Below are 20750 nucleotides of genomic sequence, written 5' to 3' on the forward strand. Positions count from 1 at the left end.
TAGTCTCAGACCAAAGCTCCTGGCTGCTTTTATTCTTATTAGATTTGCAAGTAATCCTCATTTCATAAAAATTCAACCATACGTGTGCCCACCTACAATCCCTGGACTCAAGCCTGCAGGACATTCAGGATCTTGGGGACAGCTAGGATTCCACATCCAGACCTTGTCTCTCCTTCACCTCCACATGGGGTTCTTGTCAAACTTAAGATTGGTGGTCTTAAAACATAGGCATTTTCATCTCTCCGTCCAAGGCCTCTTCCAGGAAAAAAAAAGTCCTGAGAATGTTTATAAGAGAATGTGCATTTCTTCTATAAAATATGCTATGTCAACGGGTGGTGGTATTGCATGCCTTTAATCCCAGCACTCGGGAGGCAGAGGCAGGGGGATCTCTGTGAGTTCGAAGCCAGGCTGGTCTACCGAGCAAGTTCCAGGACAGCCTCCAAAACAATACAGAGAAACCCTGTTTGGGGGGGAGGAATTAACAAAACAACTCTTAGGACTTAATGTAGATGAGTTGACTCTGTACCCTTTGTGAGCCCCTCCCCCCCAGCTCCTGATAAGGCCAGGTGTGATGCATTCCTGTGGTCTTAGCACTACAGAGGTGGAAGCAAAGTCCTGCCTTTGTAGCTTGGGGTGCATGAGACCCCATCTCAAAACAGTTGTTCTGCATACATCTTTTTGACCAACCAATGCTAAATACAACAAAACAAGCTTCCACTGGACAGCTTGGTTTTAAAACTTGCTGGAGCAAACAGTTACCTGGATTCTATGCTGTGACATTCCTTGTTAAAACTGGCACAGAAACAAAAGGGCACAAGTAAAATGTGGCTGGGGAAGAAAGGAAACTGTAAGCTGCTTGTGAGCTGCTCTCCGGTTTGGCCATTGGAGACTGGCATCAGTCCTGTCTCTGGTGTCCTGTTCAGGAGGAAAGGTACCTTCCCTTAGAAGCAGCCCCTGCTGACTGCTTTGCTCTAATCTCGATGAAAGCTTTACTAACCGTTGGGAAAACACCCAGATGGGGATCATGCAGAAGGAGAATGGCCTGTAGCCTGTGGTGGTTATGCAAGTGGTGTCTTTGTCGGGAAGGCTGTGGGCTCTGGTCTCCTGGGTGGCTGGAAATCCTGCCAGCTCAGCCAGAGGTGCTTGAGCTCTGAGCACCCGTGCTGCAGCTGCTTGCCTGGGCAAGCTTCACCGCCCTCACCCCCCATTTGGCTCTGGTAGCTTGGCCTTGCTGATCTGTTGCCCTGGATTCAGTTCCTTGAGCTTTTGAAAGGACAATGTTTGTGCGTTTCTTTCAGTCTCCTTTGTGCTTACAAGGCTCACTCCTCTAGTTTCCTGAGCAGTTTTAGCCAAAGCTTTCAGTGCAGGGTGAACTGTGTGGTTGCAGCCAAGAAGGCAGCTGGGAAATGCCCAGACTGAGCTATTGTGTGCTGCAGTCCCTGCCCCTCTGTCTCCATGACAGGAATTTTAATTCAGGTGTCTTGAGACCATTTGAGCAGTGGAAAACCACAACTTGCTCCTAGGATCCTGTCAACTCATTCCTGACTGCATAGGACCAATCTCCCTAGTCTAGCCAGTTAGAGCTGGCCAGAGTGGTTTGAAGAAATGAAGCCATTTCCTCAGGTTGTATCCAGAGTTTTCACTGTGGGAAGGAGTTAAATCTTACAGGAAGACCCAGCACAGCCTGGCCTGGATTATACCAAAACTGAGATGTGGAGTGACTCCTAACCAAGTTGTCAGTAAGTACAGTTGCCCTTGGCATCCTCGGGGATTGCTTCCAGGACCCCCATCTGCAGGCCATAAGAGTCCCTGTGTAACCTGAGACTTGCATGTTGTCTATACACATCTTACGGTATACAGTGTAGGTTTCTTATAAAGCCTGTATAAGTAGTTGTTGAACTGTACTGTTTGATGCTAACGAGAAAATGTACATACTTAGCACAGAATCCCACTCCCACTTGTTTGGTGCAGTTTGTTGAATTCACTTGATGTGTGACAGCATCTATCTGGCTTTTTTTTTTTAATTCAGAATACAAAAGGGGAAAACTAACTTCCTTTTCTCAGAGTTAGTAATGAGGGAGAAACACTGGAGAAACTGGCCTACAGCAAGGTGCTGGAAGGAGTGAGCAGTGCTTAGCCAGAATTGAAGGTGATGAAGAATGTTTTTGTTCCCTTTAGTTAATCACAGCAGGGTGGTTCTTGGTGCATTTGTGTTATTTGACTTGGACATACCTCAGCACACAAGTCAGGTATGATCTGTTGCGGTATAGGGATCTGGACCTGCAGTATGAACAACTGAACATCACCTAGGAACTGGTTCAAATGCAGGTTCGACTCCTGCCTCATCAGTCCATGGAGGGCCTTACAGAGTGACCTGTCTCAAAACTAAAACTAGAACCCCAAGTCAACAGAAAAGCAGGGCTGGATGTAGTTTAGTGTAAGGCGCTCCTGTGGTTCTGATGAACACCCCTAAGATTTCAGGTTACAAACCTTTACCCCTTTCTGGGCTGAACTTTTCCCTGCTTACCCAATGGTCAGCTCTAACTTTGAAGAACTTGGGATCCAGCCCACACTACTCTGGCTAGTGGAGAACAGTGGTGACAGGTGTCCTCTCGTCCACACCTGGGAAGGAGTAGCAAAGCTGAGGATTAGCTCCTTACTGTCCACCCTGGTTCAGGCCACCTGCTTCTGTCTGTCCTCCTTTCATTGGTCTCCGTCAGGTCAGCTTCCCATTTTCTCTGCTCCTCAGGAATCTGAAACTGTGTCCCTGCCTTGCCCTCACACTAGTCTGCTTATCCATGACAACCCATCAGCAAACTTGACAAGCTCCTGCCAGTCCTGGCTGCCTCTAGCCTGCCTGCTGGTACAGTATTTGGAACCTTGACTGTACCTATGTCATCAGCGTATCCCAGTAACACCATTGGTTCACTGTGTCTCCGAGGTGGAAAACAACTGCCTTCCTAATAGGTTTGGGGTCTTGCAGGGCCAGTCTGAAAGCAAGCAGGCCTTGTAACACCTGCAAACCAAAGCTGAAGATCCCTTCCACCCTGCCTGTCCGCTTTGTTTTTTTGTTTTTGTTTTTGTTTTTTAATATTTTATTGTGTATACAGCCTTCTGCCTGCATGCCAGCAGAGGGCACCAGATCTCATTACAGATGGTTGTGAGCCACCATGTGGTTGCCGGGAATTGAACTCAGGACCTCTAGAAGAACAGTCAGTGTTCTTAACTGCTGAGCCATCTCTCCAGCCCCCGGCTGTCAGCTTCTGTATGGCTCCTTTCTGGTCTACAATGTCACACCAGTTTGTTTGTTTGAGACAGAGTCTCATGAAGCCCAGGCTGGCTAGAATTTGCCTCTGCCTCCTGGCTGTGACTTATGTGCTGGGGACCTGTTGGACTTCATGCACCTTAGGCAAGTACTAATAAACTACATACATCTCAGCCCTGCTTTTCTGTTGTCTTGGGGTTCTACTTTTGGTTTTGAGACAGGGCACTCTGTAGAGAGGGCTACCTGGAAATCACTGGTTAGTCTAGGCTGCCTTCAGATATATGACAATTTATATAATCCCAGGACTTGTAGACAGGCTTCAAGTCCTGGCTCAATTTTTTCTCTATCTTCCTCTGTTTTATTTTGTTGTTTTTCAAGACAGGGTTTCTCTCTAATCCTGGCTGTCCTGGAATTCAACTCACTCTGTAGACTAGATTGGCCTTGAACTCAGAGGCAGCCTACCTCCAGAGTGCTGAATAAAAGGTGTACGCCCACCGCACCCAGCTCTCTCCTTTTATGTGTATGAGTGCTTTGGCTGTGTATGCACCATACCCTTGCCTGGTACCCACAGAGGTCAGAAGAGAGTATTGGAATGCCCTGGAACAGAAGTTACAGATGATTGTAAAAAGTACTTGCAACCAAGAAGCATACATGAGTGGTCACATGTGAAATGACATACCCCCTTCTTGTACGTGACATACTCCCCCTCTTTTTTTTTTTTTTTTTTTCTTCGAGACAGGATTTCTCTATTGCTTTGGAGGTTGTCCTGGAACTCGCTCTGTAGACCAGGCTGGCCTTGAATTCACAGAGATCCGCCTGCCTCTGCCTCCCAAGTGCTGGGATTAAAAGTGTAGGACACCACCATCCGTCACGACATTCCTTGCAGATGCTGCCGTCGTTGGGGTTAACAGCCACACTCACCTAGCCTGGGCATTGACATCAGGCTCCATGCTGACCCCTCCTCACACTTGCCGTCATCCTCGGTGTGCTCAGCCAATAAATACTGGGGTCGTGCAGAAGTGGGCACGCTGTGTTGGTTGCCACTTGACTGGCCATCTTTCTGACATCTGGTCTGAATGTTGGGGAATCTCCACCCCCCAGTCACCCTGCTGCTGCAGCTGCCTTAGTCAGATTGTTTCTCAGCTTCATCTCCAGCACCCTACTAGTAACCAGGTGAGGGGAGCTCTGGCCTGGTGTGGCTTCTGTGAAGCTGGATCCAGACCAAAGTGCAATGTGGACTGTAGTGGAGGCTTAGTGGTTGCTTGGCACCTCCACGCATGAGAAAGCGTTGCAGCAGGGACAGAAGGGAGGGGCTGCACTCTGATAAAATCCCAAGGACAAAGCGGCTCCTATTCATGGGAAGCCCAGCCCATCCTTTACTCCAGAGAAAGCAGAAAGAAGGTCCTTCATGAAAGCTGGTAAGGAGTTGTCTTGTCTGTCCGTGTCAAGCATATAGAGTTAGTAGGAAGAGATGGCAAGTAAGCCAGGGGAGAGGGCCTTCCATGTCACCCACTGCATCAGGGGTGAGAGGAAGTCTGGCATCCAGGAGCATCCTGGGAAGTAGGGCACTTCCTAGACAGCGAGTCAAGACTAAGCTAATGGCCACTCTGGTAGGAGGAGCTTAGCCCTGGGAGACCATATGCTCTGCTGGTAGGAGGAATCAGCCCTTGTTCTCATTGCTGAGACCCCTGACCCAGCTTCATAACAAAGAAGAGGACAGCTCAGAAAGGCTGGCTGTCTTCTGCTAATATCAACTGCAAGTCAAAGGCAGGGGTTGCCTTTATGGGTCACTGAGACCAGCGTGGTCTTCATAGCAAGTTCTAGGACAGCCAAGGCTACATAGGCCCCCTCTTTCAAAACAAAACAAAAAACCACTTCTGAGAGGTAATGACATTGACATTTAGATATCACTCTGCTTCCCAAAGAACAATTTGTGACTTACTGTTGGTCCGTGGGCAGAGTGCTTCCTGGGTACATTACCAGTGTGTGCAAGACAATGAGTAACCCCTCAAGAATCTGCTTGAGCTGATGCAGAGGAGAAGGGTGGGGTGGGGGCAGGAATCTATTTGTCCTTACCATAGTGTGGGTATGGGAGGTCATAGGCAACTGTGGGGGTCGGTTCTCCTACTGTGGATCCCAGGATTGACCAAAGGTTGTCAGTCTTGACACCCTGACTGCTGAGCCATCTGCAAGTTCTAGGCAGGGTTTGGGTTTGGTTTTGTTTTTTTACCAATGATGAAGGACCTGTTTTTCTCCTGGACTGGTCCCTTTGGAACTACAATAGCAACAAATAGTGCGAAAATAGAATTAAATGGCAAGATAAAGCACAGCTGGAAGTATGGCTCAGTGAGTTTGTTACACAAACTGGGAGACCTGAGTTCAGTCCCTGGAGCCCACATAGGAAGGAAACAGTTTTCAAAATTTGTCCTCTGACCTCTACATACACATCAGACTCATACTTTCAAAAAATGTTTTTATTTTATGCGTATGAGTGTTTTGCCTGCATATATATCTGCAACACATCCATGTCTGGTGCCAGAAGTGGGCATCAGATCCCCTAGAATTGGCATTACAGGTGGTTATAAGCCACCATGTGCTTGCTGGGTTTTGAAACTGGGTCCTCAACCATAGCTCTTAACCACTGAGCTATCTCTTAGCTATTCACACACATTGTATAAAAACTTTAAAGAGGCCGGGCGTTGGTGGTGCACGCCTTTAATCCCAGCACTGAGGCAGAGGCAGGCGGATCTCTGTGAGTTCGAGGCCAGCCTGGTCTACAGAGCGAGTTCCAGGACAGACTCCAAAGCCACAGAGAAACCCTGTCTCGAAAAACCAAAAAAAAAAAAAAAAAACTTTAAAGATGGGGCTGGAGAGATGGCTCAGAGGTTAAGAACACTGGCTGCTCTTCTAGAGCTCCTGAGTTCAATTCCCAGCAACCACACGGTGGCTCACAACCATCTGTAATGAGATCTGGTGCCCTCTTCTGGCCTGCAGGCAAAAAATTGAGTACTGTATACATATTAAATAAATAAAATCTTTAAAAAAAAAACTTTAAAGATGGCCAGGCGTTGGTGGTTCACACTTTTAATCCCAGCACTCGGGCTGGAGGGATGGCTCAGTGGTTAAGAGCACTGCTGCTCTTCCAGAGGACCCAGGTTCAATTCCCAGGACCCACATGGCAGCTCCAACTGTCTGTAACTCCAATTCCAGGGTGTCTGACACCCTTATACAAAGTATATACAAGTAAAACAACAGTATACATTAAACATTTTTAAAAAAATCCCAGCACACGGGAGGCAGAGGCAGGTGGATCTCTGAGTTCAAGATCAGCTTGGTCTACAGAGTGAGTTCCGGACAGCCTCCAAAGCCAAAGAGAAACCCTATCTCCAACCCTCCCTCCCCTACCCACCCACAAGAAAAAAAAAAAAGGCAAACTAATCTATCCCTCCCTTAGGTTTATCAAGTAGCTCTTCCAGAGGAATGAAGGGGATGATTGCTGATGGGGTTGTCCTTGATGAGGGGAGGAGACGCGACAGCTCTGTGCCCTGACCTATTTGCTCCTGACTGGCTCACAGCCATCTCCAGTGGTCTTGTTGACCAGATGGACAGGGAGTTCTATGCCAGCGAGTGACAGAAGTGCTCCAGAAATCTGGGCATCTGAGCCCTGCCTGCCAAGCTGATGTCTTTCCCAGGCCTGCACTGGTGTAGGAGGTGACTCAAAACCACCTCCTCCTCTGCCCAGCTCTGCAGGCAACTTCCTTTCCTGGCTGCCCTCTTCAGCCTCCAGCCCCCTCCGGTCAGACCTAAGCCCTGGGTGGCCACCAAATTTAAGAACTTCTTTCTCAACCCTCATTCTTCCTTCCTGGCCACCCCAATCTCTCTGCACCCTCTCCTAATCCTGTCCAGTTCGTCCAGAGTAATCAGCCTTAGGCCACACGGTACCTCCCCTGAGAGGGTCCTCTCTTCTCATTACCCACAAGGTCACAAAAGTGCTACACCTGGCCGCCACAGTTCTCCACATCTGGCTGGCTCACTCCCACAGTAGTGAGCCAGAGCAGCTGGAACTGGGGAGCAGCCCCAGCCCCACTCTGCTCTCTGCTCCTTGTCAGGCCCACTGTGCCTGTCCTCAACGTGGGCTCTTTCCAACACTAAGCTGCTATCTGTAAATTGGGATCTGAAGAGTGTCATGTATTTAGTAAAGACACTGGTTACGTCCTAAAGCTGGCTAAAAGAGCAAGTCCGCTCATTAGAAGGAGCATGGGACATTGTTTTGTTGTCCCTGGTCAGGAATGAGGCAATCACTGCACCAGGTTTTAGAACCTTTCCCCTTAGTGCTCAGGCCCAAATGTAAAACCTCCCACCCACGAGGTCTTCACACTCCGCACTGAGCCACACTGCCAGCCTTGTCCTTTCAAAGTGCTGGCACCAGTAAAATCTCAGTTCCCTGAAGGGAAAGGGATCTTTTCTCAGTCCGCTACAACCCGGCTGCCTGTCACATTGCAGGCATTCAACAGAGTGGCTGAACTCTGGGCAGTATGGGCCTGTTTCCAAGTTCAGGATTTTCCTGATTCCTTTAAAACTGTGGCCAGCTAAATTAAAGATAATTAAAAAAAACTTTTCCCCCCATGGGACAGAAGAGAAGGCTCCATGTTAAGAGCATGTTGCAGCTGGGTGGTGATGGCACGTGCCTTTAGTCCCAGTGCTCAGGATGCAGAGACAGGCAGATCTCTTTGAGTTCCAGGATGGCTTGGGCTACTCAGAGAATTATTGTTAAAGGCTTACTGCTTTTGGAAAGGCCCTGGGTTTGGTTCCTAGCATCCATATCAGGTAGTTTACTGTAATTCCAGTTCCACCTGCTGTGGATTTTATGGACCCGTGATACACATACAGACGGGCACACACACACTAGTTATCTGTAGACTCCCATTCATTTCCCTTTGGCAGGAATCTTGTGATTTGCAGGGTAAGAAACTCACCCACCAGCAAATACTGCAGCTTGATATTATGAGTGCCCAGGCTCAGGGTGTCTCTTTGTTCTCTGACTTATATGAACACACACACACACACACATATATATATATGCACATATATGTATGTGTGTATGTATGTATATATGTGGGTGATTTTATATCTGTATACACATGTATATAGATTGTGTGTGTATACATTAAAGCAGTCTAGGGAGCTGAGACATGGCTCAGAGGTTAAGAGCGAGCACGTTGCTTTTGCAGAGGACAGCACATTTAACAGGTGGCTCACAAGCTCATCACTTCAGCTTCAGGGACTCCATTGCCCTCTTCCGGCCTCCACAGGAAATAACTCAGACAAACAGTTAAAAATAAGAAAAGTGAGCTGGTAATGTAACTCAGTTAATAGTGTTTTTCTAACAACCCTTAAACCCTGGGTTTAGTTCTCAGGCCTGCATAAAACCGTCGTTGCTCAAGCCTGTAATCCAGAGCTCAGGAGGTTGAAGGAGGAGGATTGCTACAAATTGGAGGCCATTTTGGGCTGCAAGTAAGACTGTCTCAAAAATAAAAAGTCCAGCATGGGGACTCACACCTTTAATCCCAGCAGAGGCAGCTGGATCTTTCAGTTCAGGGCCAGTCTGGTCTATAAGGAATTTTAGGACAATCAGGAAAACACAGAGAAACCCTGTCTCAAAAAAAAAAAAAAAAAAAACAATTCTGTGTAGGATGGCTCAATGGGTAAAAGAAGTTGCTATACAAACCCTGTAACGTGAGGGTTGTCCTCTGACCTCCACAGTGTGCTGTGACACACACACACACACACACACACACACACACACACACACACACATACACACACACACACACGCGCGCGCACACACACATGCGCGCGCGCACGCACACACCATGAATAAAACATACATGGTAGTAACATTTTGACTGTCTCAGGATCCAAGGACGAGACCACAGCTGGCGTTTAGGCAGGAGCTGGTAACAAGGACTAGTATCAGTAAGGCCACAGTCTCAACTAGATGGGAGGCTGAGGCAGAAAAATCATTACAAGTTGGAGGCCAGCCTAGACTACATAGTGAGTTCCAGGCCAGCCTAGACTATATAGTGAGTTCCAGGCCAGCCTGGGCAAACTTAGCAAGATCCTGTCTCTAAAATAGATGCTGGGGGAAGGTCATGCACACCTTTAATCCCAGCACTCAGGAGGCAGAGACAATGAATCTTTGTACATTCAAGCCCAACCTGGTCTACAGATGGAGTTCCAGAACTGCCGGAGCTACACAGAGAAACCCTGTCTCAAAAAACAAAACAAAGTAAAATAGGGCTTGTTGGTACAGAAAGGCCCAAGCCCAGAGTTCAATCCCCATTATCAAACAAACAGCAAAATCAAAGCCTGCCACAGAAGCGCTCCCGAAGTAGCAATGTCTGCATTGGATCCCCTCTGAGTGTGCTGGCTTCTCGGCTGCCTTTCCTGCAGACCTCAGTTCTGCTTGGACAACAGATAACTCCTCCCACCACCAACTCCACGCCCTTGTTCTCTGAGCTCTGGCCCACCAGGAAGTGTGTGCTCTGGGATTGTCCTGAGTTACTATGCCTTATGCTTCTGTCTCCGCCCACAGCTGACATGGATCTGTCCTGAGCATGTCAGCCCTCTGCTCAGCACCCCCCCCGCATCCATTTCTAACTTTTCTTTCTTGGCCTTGCTGCCCTTTCTGCTCACTAGCCAGCAGGGTCGTGTCTGGCCAGCTTTTTGGTTTGGTTTGGTTTGGTTTTTTTTGGCGGTTCTGGGGAGGAGTCCAGGGCTCTGGCACAAGCTAGATGAGCCAAATCCCACCCCTGTAGGCTCCGCCTGGGCCTCACACCTGCATGGCTGCCTGTGAAACCCTGCCCACACCTCACTGACATTGTAGTCAGCATTTCCTGGAACTTGTTCTGTAGACCAGGCTGGCCTCAAACTCATAGAGATCATCCACCTGCCTCTGCTTCCCGAGTGCTGCAATTAAAGTTGTGTAATACCACCACCTATCTGTAACTTTTGAAAATTTTTAATGTGAGAAATAAGGGTGACATGAGACAGGGACTTGCTATAGAACCCACAATGACCTCAAACTCCCTATGCAGATGAAGATGGTTTTGAATGCTTAATCCTCTTGCCTCATCCAAGTGCTAAGATTGTAGGTGTTGGCCATCCTGCCTGGGATTATGGCTTTTTGTTTGTTTTCGAGACAGGATTTCTCTGTGTAGCTTTGGAGGCTGTCCTGGCACTCACACTGTAGACCAGACTGGCCTTGAACTCACAGAGATCCACCTGCCTCTGCCTCCTGAGTGCTGGGATTAAAGACTTGAGTCACCACTGCCAGGCAGTGTTTTCTAAAGTTTCATATGAAACAAAGCTGCATTTCGTCTATGGATTTACTGAATTACTTAGGGTTTGACTTTCTAGACACGGTTTCTCTGTGTAGCCTTGGCTGTCCTGGAACTCGCTCTGTAGACCAGGCTCAAACTAACAGGGATCCTCCTGCCTCTGCCTCTCAAGTGCCAGGCTGGGGTTTTTTGTTGTTGTTGTTGTTTGATTGGTTGTTTTTTTGTTGTTGTTGTTTGTTTTTGAAACAAGGTCTTCCTTGTAGCCCTGGCTGGCCTGGGACTCATTATGTAGACCAGGCTGGCCTCGAACTCACAGAGATCCACCTGCCTCTGCCACCTGAGTGCTGAGATTAAAGGTGTTCGCCACCGTGTCTGGTGTTACATTTATGACTGTCACATAAGGAAAACACCAAGACTGGAAATAGAAACTGTAATAATTGGAGGTTGAGGCACAGGATCCAAGTTCAAGGCTGTCCTGTGTTACAAAGTACTACAGAGAAAGATATGCCCTAAGGAGAAGGGTGTGTGCATGTCTTTAGCTACATAATCAAGTTCAAGGTCAGCCTGAGATACATAAAATTCTGTCTAAAGAACAAGAAACATTGCCCCTTCTGAGTGTCTTCTGCCTCCAGCCCAGTGGGAAACATCAGGAAAGGCTCACCTAGGCTAGTCCTAGAGCTGCCTCTACAACAAGCTGCTTTGGGGTCCCCTCCTGAGGCTGCCAAGCAAGTATTAGTCATCTCTAGGCCTTTTATTTTGGGGAAGGAAAGAGTGGGAAAGAAGGAGGAGAATGACTCTCTTAGAGATATGTTAACCACTTCCATAAAAATATTATTAAGGAGGCCTTGGATGGCTGGGTGATTAGGAACACTTGCTCTTCCAGAGGACCCAGGTTTGATTCTCAGCACCTACACGGCAGCTCACAACCATCTGTAACTCGTTTTAGGAGCCTTGATGCAGTCTTCTGACCTCTGCAAGCACCAAACAGACACCCGCGTGGTGCACATGCACACACGCATACGTGTAGGCAAAACATCCACAACTGGTTCTGGGACATAGTACTGGGGAAGAATTACTAAGATTTTATCTCTTGGCGACTTAAATTCTAGAAGTGACAGATAATACTCAGGAAAGCCTGGAGATGCCAAAGAGTAAGAAATACTGTGAGGAAAACAGTGCCTCCTCCTTATCATCCGAGCACCTGGGAGCCTTGGCAGGAGGGTCTGGTGTGCAAGGACAGGGAAGGCCCCTGGGAGATGACTCTCAGTACACTGCCTACTTACAGTACAAGCACTGAACAGTCCAAGTACAGAGAAACCCTTGAGAACATCTCAAGTATTACAGTCCTTGTCTACTGTGAGAGAGACTCCTGGTAAAATTTCTTCATAACCCATGTCTCCACTACTCCCAGAACTCCCCCAAAACCTTTTGGGATAGCCTCTTAATTTGGGCTTCTCCTTTCTCACCCCCTCCCTTTATTTTCTGATCAAAGTCCAAACAGTTAAGGATTCTGTCTGAATTCACATTTCCAAAAGGGAGGACATGGAACATGCTGGAGCTTGAGGAATCCTGTGTCCTATCTGCTCTATGGAAGTCTAGAGTAAAGGACACAGACACACTTCTTCCCTCCCCGCTGGCCTGAACAGCGGCTGCCTGTGAGGACCTCACAGCCTGAGTCCCAGGAGCTGCCAGTGGTTGACCGCCGGAAGGATGTCCAGCCAAGACCTGAGGTAGGCCCTAGGGGGACAGCTGATTGAGGAAGAGTTGCAATGAGAAAAGCAGAGTGAACGATTGGGAAGAGCAAATGAGAATGGGTGCCTTGAATAAGATACAAGCAGACACACACACACACACACACACACACACAGAGTATTGTTAAGATACAGTTTGCATGCTGGGCCGTGCACACACACAGAGTATTGTTAAGATACAGTTTGCATGCTGGGCGTGATGGTGCGTGCCTGTATCCCAGCTGTAGGACGCAGAGGCTCAAGAATTAGGTTTAAGGCCAGCCTTGGCTACACAGTAAGATTGAGGCCAGCCTGGGCTGCACGAGATCCTCTTTAAACGCCTCTGCCCTGCAGTAATGTTTTCAATTATTTTAACACATCTCTGCTTACTTAGGTTCCTTTGCGAAGAAGCCTTTTGTTAACTACTTTTAGCTATTTTGTCGCAAGTATTATCCTTGTGTCTGCTTAAAGCCTGAAAGATATGAACATTTTACTTTTCCAAGGGGTTTGAGAAAGCTTTGTTTTCTATTCCCAGACTCCTCTCCTTGACCAGGAAGAGGAGCCGTGTTGCCTAAAGCATGGGTTTGTAGAGACTAGGACAGTTAAAGTATGCTTGTTAATCCTGGTTCTCTCATGCTAAGAAGCGCACATGGTCAGAGACAGGGCATTGTACCTTGAAAACAATTTTGGGCTTTGTGTGAATGTTTTGCCTGCATAATTTATGTGCATGCCTGGTACCTACAGAGGTCAGAAGAGGGCGTCAGACCCCCTGGAATTAGAGTTACACATGGTTATGAGCTGCCTCCATGTGGGTGCTGGGAATCAAACCTGCGCCCTCTGCAAATGCAGCAAGTGCTCTTAACTGGTGAGCCACCTCCAGCCTGGAGAGTGGTTCATCCTCAACAACAGCTGTCATTTACCTGACACATTTAGTCCTCACACGGGCCACTAGATTAGGGAAACAAGTTTCTGAGAACTGAGGCAACTTGCCCAAGTGAAAGCTCAGCCAGGGTTCGTTTGCACCATTCTCCTGTCCTTCAGCTGCAAAGTTTGAAAACATTCTCACAGGCCTCCAAGGGTGAGAGGCTGGAAGCATCTTTGAAGGCCAAGCTAAGGCCGGCCAACTCCCCGGTGGCCCTTCCCAGCAGGCCTGCAGTGTCTTAGTTTGGTGAACCCTTCACAGTGTATTATTGTGAGATGATCAGGCTGGTAAATCTGGGCTTTCTGGAAAGAGATTCCTAACCTGTGTGGAGGACAGGGACAAGGACTATCAGATGGAAGCCTAGTGGCTGCCGTTCCAGATTTTCTCAGCCTGGTCCTGCTCCCATGTCCCCTACCCTAGCTGAGTGTGGCCAAGTACCCTCTCACCACCCACATTTCTTCCTTCCCTCCCCACGGCCTAGCATCACTGCGAAACTCATCAATGGAGGTGTGGCAGGACTCGTGGGCGTGACCTGTGTGTTTCCCATTGACCTTGCCAAGACCCGACTGCAGAACCAGCAGGGCAAAGATGTGTATAAAGGAATGTAGGTATTGGTGTGAGAAGGGAAGGCAGGAGGGTCTGAGGTTTCATTTGCTTCTTCAGGGAGGGATCTGGGGAGCCAGGCCAAGTCTTGCCCAGGAAGGGGAGGAGGTACATTTGGTCACTACTAACTTCCTTTCCGGCCTCCGCTTCTAGGACAGATTGCCTGATGAAGACGGCACGTGCTGAGGGCTTCTTGGGAATGTACCGAGGTGGGCTTCTGAACTCCCAAACAAGTTTGGGATCCTCAATCAAGGATGATGGGGTGGTGTGTGCAACTCACATGTTGTGAGCTTAGAGCACAATGATATGGAGCTGCTGGGTTGGGGCCTGGACTACTGGGTGGCTCTTGACCACCCCAGATTTCAAGAGCCTCAATGTGGAGACAGCTGCTTCTAGCTAAGGCCTCCTTGGATGTGCTTGGTGGTGCTGTGCTTAAAGCAGGTGCCTCCAGCCTTCCCCTGCCTTCCTCCCCTCCTACTCTCCCTGACATAGAATGACCCACAGAGCTGTGAGCTCAACCCCACATGACCCCATGCAGCTGCTGCCTGCAGTTTCCACATCCACAATGAGACCTGGGAATGTGGGCCATAGGTCTGTGCTGGGAAAGCTTCACATGCTGGGACACCCACCTCCCCAACAAGGACAAACACTTGTGTGAAGCCAGGTGGTGGTGATAAACGCCGTTGATCATAGCACTTGGGAAGCAGAAGCAGGTGGATCTTTGTGAGTTCAAGGCCAGCCTGGTCTACAGAGCCAGTTCCACGACAGCCAGGGCTACACAGAGAAACCCTGTCAAAAAACAAAATGTATTTCCCATTTGAGAGAGAGAGGAAACAAAATGTAGATCACCCAGTTCCCATGAGAGAGGGGGGGGGAGGGATGGAGGAATAGAGGGAGGGAGGGAGGGAGGGAGGGAGGGAGGGAGGGAGGGAGGGAGGGAGGGAGGGAGGGAGGGATAGGGCTGGGACGCACCTGAGAGCTTGCAGCTTGCCTACTGCATAGGACACGTCATGGTGGCGTGCCTGTCGTGCTTGCACTCTGGAGGCAGGGGGATTATGAATTCCATGCCATTCTGGGCTACGTACTAAGACCCCTGACCCCAGAAATAATAGGGGTCAGGCAAGTGAGCCCAACAGCTGAAGTGCTTGCACACAAGCCAGGCAGCCTGGCTTTAATTCCAGAACGGTGTAAGGGCGGAAGGAGAGAACCAACTCCACAGAGTTGTCCTCTGACCTCCACGTGTGTGGGGACGCATGCATGCCCTCACACGATAATAACAAATATATTACAAGTAAAAGGGAGCCGGGCGTTGGTGGCGCACGCCTTTAATCCCAGCACTTGGGAGGCAGAGGCAGGCTGATCTCTGTGAGTTCGAGGCCAGCCTGGTCTACAAGAGCTAGTTCCAGGACAGCCTCCAAAGCCACAGAGAAACCCTGTCTCGAAAAACCAAAAAAAAAAAAAAAAAAAAAAAAAAAAAGTAAAAGGGAAATGATGTGTCCCTCTTTCAGGGATAGACCGTGTTGCCTTGCTTGGCTTCTGCAGACCTGTTTGTCCCCAGAGTGTTGCCTGTCAGTGGCAGGCTCCAGGGATGGTCCCCTCTGTGGAGGCCACAGCTCCTTCTCTCCATCTCCAGGGGCCGCGGTAAACCTCACCCTGGTCACTCCAGAGAAGGCGATCAAGCTGGCAGCCAATGACTTCTTGCGACAGCTGCTCATGCAGGATGGGTAAGGACAGGTGACAGCGGCAAGGCCTTCACAGTTATGTCCGGAGACAGTATACTCAAGAGAATATACAGGATATATAGAGATGTGTTTAGTAACTAGCTGATGAATGTTTTTGTTTTATTTTGTTGTTTGTTTGCTTCTCTATGCAATGGTTCTGGCTGTTCTGGAACTTTCTTTGTAGACCAGGCTGGCCTCGAACTCACAGAGATCCGCCTGCCTCTACCTGTCAAGTGCTGGGATTAAAGTCGTGCGCCACCAGTGCCCAGCACATCGGTGTTTTTGAAACTGTATGTAAACCAGGCTGTCCTCAGTTCTGCTGCAGCATGTACACCAGAGATGAAACCAGGAACCACGAAACACCGATGTGAGGCAGAGGCGGATCTCTGTGTGTTTGAGGCCAGCCTGTTCTACAGAGTGAATTCCGGGACAGCCAGGGATACATAGAGAAACCCTGTCTTAAAAAAACAAAACAAAACAACAACAAAAGCAAAAACAAAACAACAACGAAACAGTTCCAACCACCGAAGAAGGTGTCTGGGCAGAGTGGGGCTGGGCTGGCCTGAGACTCAGACTAAGGACCTTACTCCTGGACCCACAGGACGAAGCAGAACCTGAAGATGGAGATGCTGGCAGGGTGTGGGGCTGGAATATGCCAGGTGGTGGTTACCTGTCCCATGGAAATGCTCAAGATTCAGCTGCAGGATGCTGGCCGCTTAGGTGAGACACATCCCAACTCATGGCATCGGTGAGGCCAGATCAGCACGGGGGTGGGGGGGTGGGGCTCCCGGCACTGCACTCCAAGCACCCGGCTCTGTGCATGCTCCCCTTCTAAGTCAACGTGTGTGTGTGTGTGTGTGTGTGTGTGTGTGTGTGTGTGTGTGTGTGTAACAGTGATGCCTTTAACCCTTTCAGCTCCAGACCAAGGAGCAGACACAGCCTGGATTCTAGAGGGTGTAAACTCATCTCATACCTCCGTGCTAACGCCTTTATGGTCAGGCTGAAATTCTGCAGACTTTTTTAAAGTGGGGCTTAGGGGACTGGAGAGATGGCTCAGTGGTTAAAAGCACTTGTTGTCCAGAGAACAGGGGTTCCATCCAAGCATACACATGGCACCTCATAACCATCTGTAACTCCGTTCTAGGGGATCCAATGCCCTCTTCTGGCCTTGGGCAATGCATGCATTGCAGGCAAAACACATACACATAAACTAGTAATTTTTCTTTTCAATTATGAGCCTTGCAATGGTGGCACACGCCTTTAATTTCAGCACTTGGGAGGCAGAGGCAGGCGGAATTCTATGAGTTCCAGGCCAGCCTGGTCTACAGAGCGAGTCCCAGGACAGCCAGGGCTACACAGAGAAACCCTGTCTCAGAAAACACATCAGAATGCTGATAATGCCACACATGCAGTGAGAATAAGAATTAAGCACCCGAGGAAGAGACAGGGGCCTCTTTACAGGGATAAGTAAGCCACAGTGTCTGGTTAAATAAGCTAATGTGTAATACACTCAATACCACCTTAAATAAGCTAATGTGTAATACACTCAATACCACCACTCCCTTGTGCACACTTGTGGCTGGAGTCTCACCAAGTTCCAGACTGGGTTAGAGAAGCTTAAACAGCTTCAGGAAGCCCATGTGTCCCTGTCTGCCAAGAGAAATTGCCTGCCATGTCACCTTTCCAACCAGAGAAATTCTAGTATAAAGCGGGTGGTGGTGGTGGTCTTCGAGTAAGGGAGGAGGCAGGCCCGGGACACTGCGGAGGTCATTTCAGACAGGAGCATTTGCTGGTGGCTTTTAACATTAAACGCAGCATACTCGGCGTTTCTGTCTCACAGAGCTAGCGGTCGCAGCTACTCCAGGAGCTGAAAGCGCAGGCCATCCAAGGGCTTTAATCAGGCTGGGCGGGCTGGGAGAGGCCGCCACCAGCACCTTGGGTACCTGCTGGGATCGGTACAGACATGCCGCCTTTCCTCTCCAGCTGTCAGTCATCAGGGCTCCGCCTCAGCAGCGCCCACCTCGCGGCCCTACAGCACTGGTTCGGCCTCCACCCACAGGCGGCCCTCTGCTACCCTCATCGCGCGGGAGCTGCTCGGCACTCAGGGGCTGTCTGGGCTCTACAGGGGCCTGGGTGCCACTCTCCTCAGGTGAGGACCTCTTCTAGCGGCCTGCCTCCCTTACTCACAGCACCAAAGTGCTTTCCTTCCAGTTGGTTCCTCTGCAGGTTACAGAGGTGTGTGGGGATGGGGGAGCTGGACAGGGGAGGAGCTTCTGTGTCTAACGGGGGCGTTTCTCCCATCTGCTGCGCCCCACTGCTCCTGCAGAGAGGCACCCAGAGAGTCGTCTTTCTCTTCTGCAGAGACATTCCCTTCTCCATCATCTATTTCCCCTTGTTTGCGAACCTGAACCGGCTTGGGGTCAGCGAGGTCACCGGGAAGGCCCCCTTCGCACACTCCTTCGCCGCAGGCTGCGCAGCAGGTTCTGTGGCCGCGGTAGCTGTCACCCCTCTGGACGGTAGGTGTAGACAGGGCTGGGGTTTGGGACTTAAGGGTCACCCTGCTTTTCCCATCAGGCTCACACAGCCTACGGACAGACAGAGCTTGCACTCTGCTTGTGAAACAGCCCCAACCCTCAGCACCCTTGGAGGTCGGCCACTGGCATAAACTAACCAGAGGCCCTCACAGAAGAGGTGTCCTCATGCTCCGTCACCACACGGCCCCTCACCTTCCAGACTACTTTTTCTTCCCGGTAGTTCTGAGTATGAGAGCTGGCATCGGGGCAACTGTGAGGAGATGCTCTAAGTTCTCAGGACCCCTCACGGCCCCTCACAGGCAAGCACCAACGCTCTCCCACGGCGGGGGAGACAGAGAGGGCTGCTGGTCACACAGCCGCAGAACTGGTCCTGCAGGGAACACCCACTCAGTTTGCGGAAAGGACAAACTCAGTGTTTGTTACTTGCTTTAACTTCTGTTTCATCAGTTCTGAAGACTCGAATCCAGACCCTCAAGAAAGGCCTGGGAGAGGACACCTACGGTGGGGTCACTGACTGTGCCAGGTGAGCCGAGCCCCCGGGGCCCCATCTCAGACCCCAGCGTGCCAGGACTTGGAGCTGCTCTGGAATGTGCTGGCCTCTCTCTTCTCAGAGAATGCAGAATTGGGAGTTTTCTCACTCTCCCATGAATCTATGCTTCTCCCCACTCCTCCAACAGAGTCCAGACACTGGAGTCGCTAGGTACCTCCCCTCACACTGCAGCACTGGGGATTCTCCAGTGGGGCTTATTTAATGGCTCCAGTCTCTGGGGTGAAGGCAGGGCCACAGGTAAGCCTAACCCTGGTGAGGTCTTGTCTCATTTGTAATCCTATAATCCTAGCACTCAGGAGGTTGAGGGTAGCCCAGGGCCAGCCTGGGCTACCTCTGGAGATCTTCTCCCCAAATTCAACAACAAAAAACAAGTAAAGCTTAGAGAATAGTCATGAGTGTGCTTTAGCCTTGAACTACCAAGGTTCTCCTTTCTTTACAGGAAACTGTGGACACAGGAGGGAGCGGCCGCCTTCATGAAAGGAGCAGGCTGCCGGGCCCTGGTCATAGCCCCCCTGTTTGGGATCGCCCAGGGCATTTACTTCATTGGTATTGGAGAACGCATCTTAAAGTGCCTTGAGTAATCTGTGTCCCTCACTTACTTCCAACACTGGCCCTGCACTTGGGACCAGGTGCTGGTGCTGGGAGCATAAGATGCCCACCCTGTGTACATGGTCTCTAACTTGTAGTGCTACCTCAGAAGAAATGACCCATTTTACTAAGCGAGTAGAGCCCTCACTTCCCTTTATGAAAGCTAGGCTGTGGTACAGCTTACCAGGGGCATGGAAGCCCCAACCACCTGTTTAGCAATAGAAACAGCCTTGGTGTGTAAGGCAGGACCAGGCCCAGTAAGTAAGGATGGGAGTTCACTAACATATCCACTGTAGGTAGGCACAGCACAGCTGTGTCAACATGAGGACTTAGTGTTAATCCTAGCACTGATGCTGTGACATCAGAAGTGCACCTGGGCTCAACCATGTGCCCTCCTGAACATCATAATGGTCAAATGAACCTGAATGGGCAGCTGTCCTACTCATGGGCCCAGATCCCTCCTAGTGGGTGCCTATGGAACATGATCAATGATAAAGCCAGCTAAATCCTTGTCCTGTAATCAGCACAGCAGACGACCGACAAGGAATGTCAAGCTGTGGCTTCTGGGTTCCCACAGAGGACATCAGGCCCCAAGAAAACAATCCTGTCCCCGCCCCGCTCCTCCCAAGACAGGGTTCCTGTGTGTAACAGCCCTGACTGTCCTGGAACTCATTCTGTAGACCAGGTTGGCCTAAAACTCAGATATCTGCCTGCCTCTGCTTCCTGAGTGCTGGGAATAAAGGCCTGTGCAATCCTGTTTTTACAAAAACCAGGCTGGGGTCACAGCTCAGTTGGTAGAGTGTATAGCATGTTCAAGTCCTGGGTGCCACTCACAGCACCTCATAAACTGGATATGGTGGCATGTGTCTCTAATCCTAATCTTAGGAGGTAGAGGCAGGAGGATAGGAAAGTGAAAGGCATCATCTGTCAATAAGCAAGTTCTAGGCCAACCTCGAATGCATACAATTACCAGCAAAACCAAAACATCAACAGAGAAGAACCTGACTTAAATCTTGTTCTGGGGGCAGATAATCATCTGAATGGCTTCATTCTCTGTAAGATGACAGCCAAGACCCCACTGCAGGGTCGTAGACAACTCTGTGCATTCACCTAAGGACAAACCTAAGGACAAAGGAGAGCACAGATGGTGGCCGGGAAAGGGTCTGTACTAATTAATGCAAAGCTGCCTCCCTCCCTCGCTTCCTCCAAAACTTGGGCTCTTTTCATTTTGTCTGGATAAAACTGTTTCAACAAAGATGCATGGACCATAGGTTGGGGGGGCGTGGCTCAGTGTACAGTCTATGCTTACTGTGTGAGGCCCTGGGGTCCACTCTGAGCCCAAGTGCACACATACAAAGCTGTCCACACTCTGGGGCAGGTATACTGAATACTTGTGTATGGTGTCCATTTGGTCACAGGGCTACAGGAAGGTCTAATAAACTATCAATACCACAGGAATTCAGAAGTACTTCCTCTTGGGATTCCTTTTTTTTTCCT

General features: G+C 49.6%; 1 protein-coding gene across 2 annotated transcripts; it reads left to right on the forward strand.

Moving 5' to 3' along the window:
- The first annotated feature begins 1308 nt into the window (after positions 1-1308).
- Slc25a18 (solute carrier family 25 member 18) lies at positions 1309-20711 on the forward strand. 2 transcript variants are annotated; one of them, XM_040739344.1, is made up of 10 exons: positions 1309-1739; positions 12141-12335; positions 13739-13861; positions 14014-14069; positions 15494-15584; positions 16183-16301; positions 17565-17730; positions 17943-18097; positions 18563-18638; positions 18793-19055. In XM_040739344.1, the coding sequence occupies exons 2-10, from the start codon at positions 12316-12318 to the stop codon at positions 18938-18940; spliced, it is 954 nt and encodes a 317-aa protein (XP_040595278.1). In that variant the 5' UTR covers positions 1309-1739; positions 12141-12315; the 3' UTR covers positions 18941-19055. The 2 variants fall into 2 exon arrangements, with proteins under 2 accessions (XP_040595278.1, XP_040595279.1); XM_040739345.1 differs by lacking the exon at positions 18793-19055 and adding an exon at positions 19105-20711 and having other exon boundaries at positions 1317-1739.
- The last annotated feature ends 39 nt before the right edge of the window (positions 20712-20750 follow it).

This window comes from Mesocricetus auratus, unplaced genomic scaffold (assembly GCF_017639785.1).
Source record: "Mesocricetus auratus isolate SY011 unplaced genomic scaffold, BCM_Maur_2.0 Super-Scaffold_100676, whole genome shotgun sequence".
Taxonomy (NCBI): Eukaryota; Metazoa; Chordata; class Mammalia; order Rodentia; family Cricetidae; genus Mesocricetus; species Mesocricetus auratus.

Bases quoted from the DNA above. Each gene is read 5' to 3' on its own strand.
- Slc25a18 (XM_040739344.1), top strand. From the start codon at position 12,316: ATGTCCAGCCAAGACCTGAG. The intron at 12,336-13,738 runs GTAGGCCCTAGG...CCCACGGCCTAG, and splicing joins ATGTCCAGCCAAGACCTGAG to CATCACTGCGAAACTCATCA. The intron at 17,731-17,942 runs GTGAGGACCTCT...TCTCTTCTGCAG, and splicing joins CTGGGTGCCACTCTCCTCAG to AGACATTCCCTTCTCCATCA.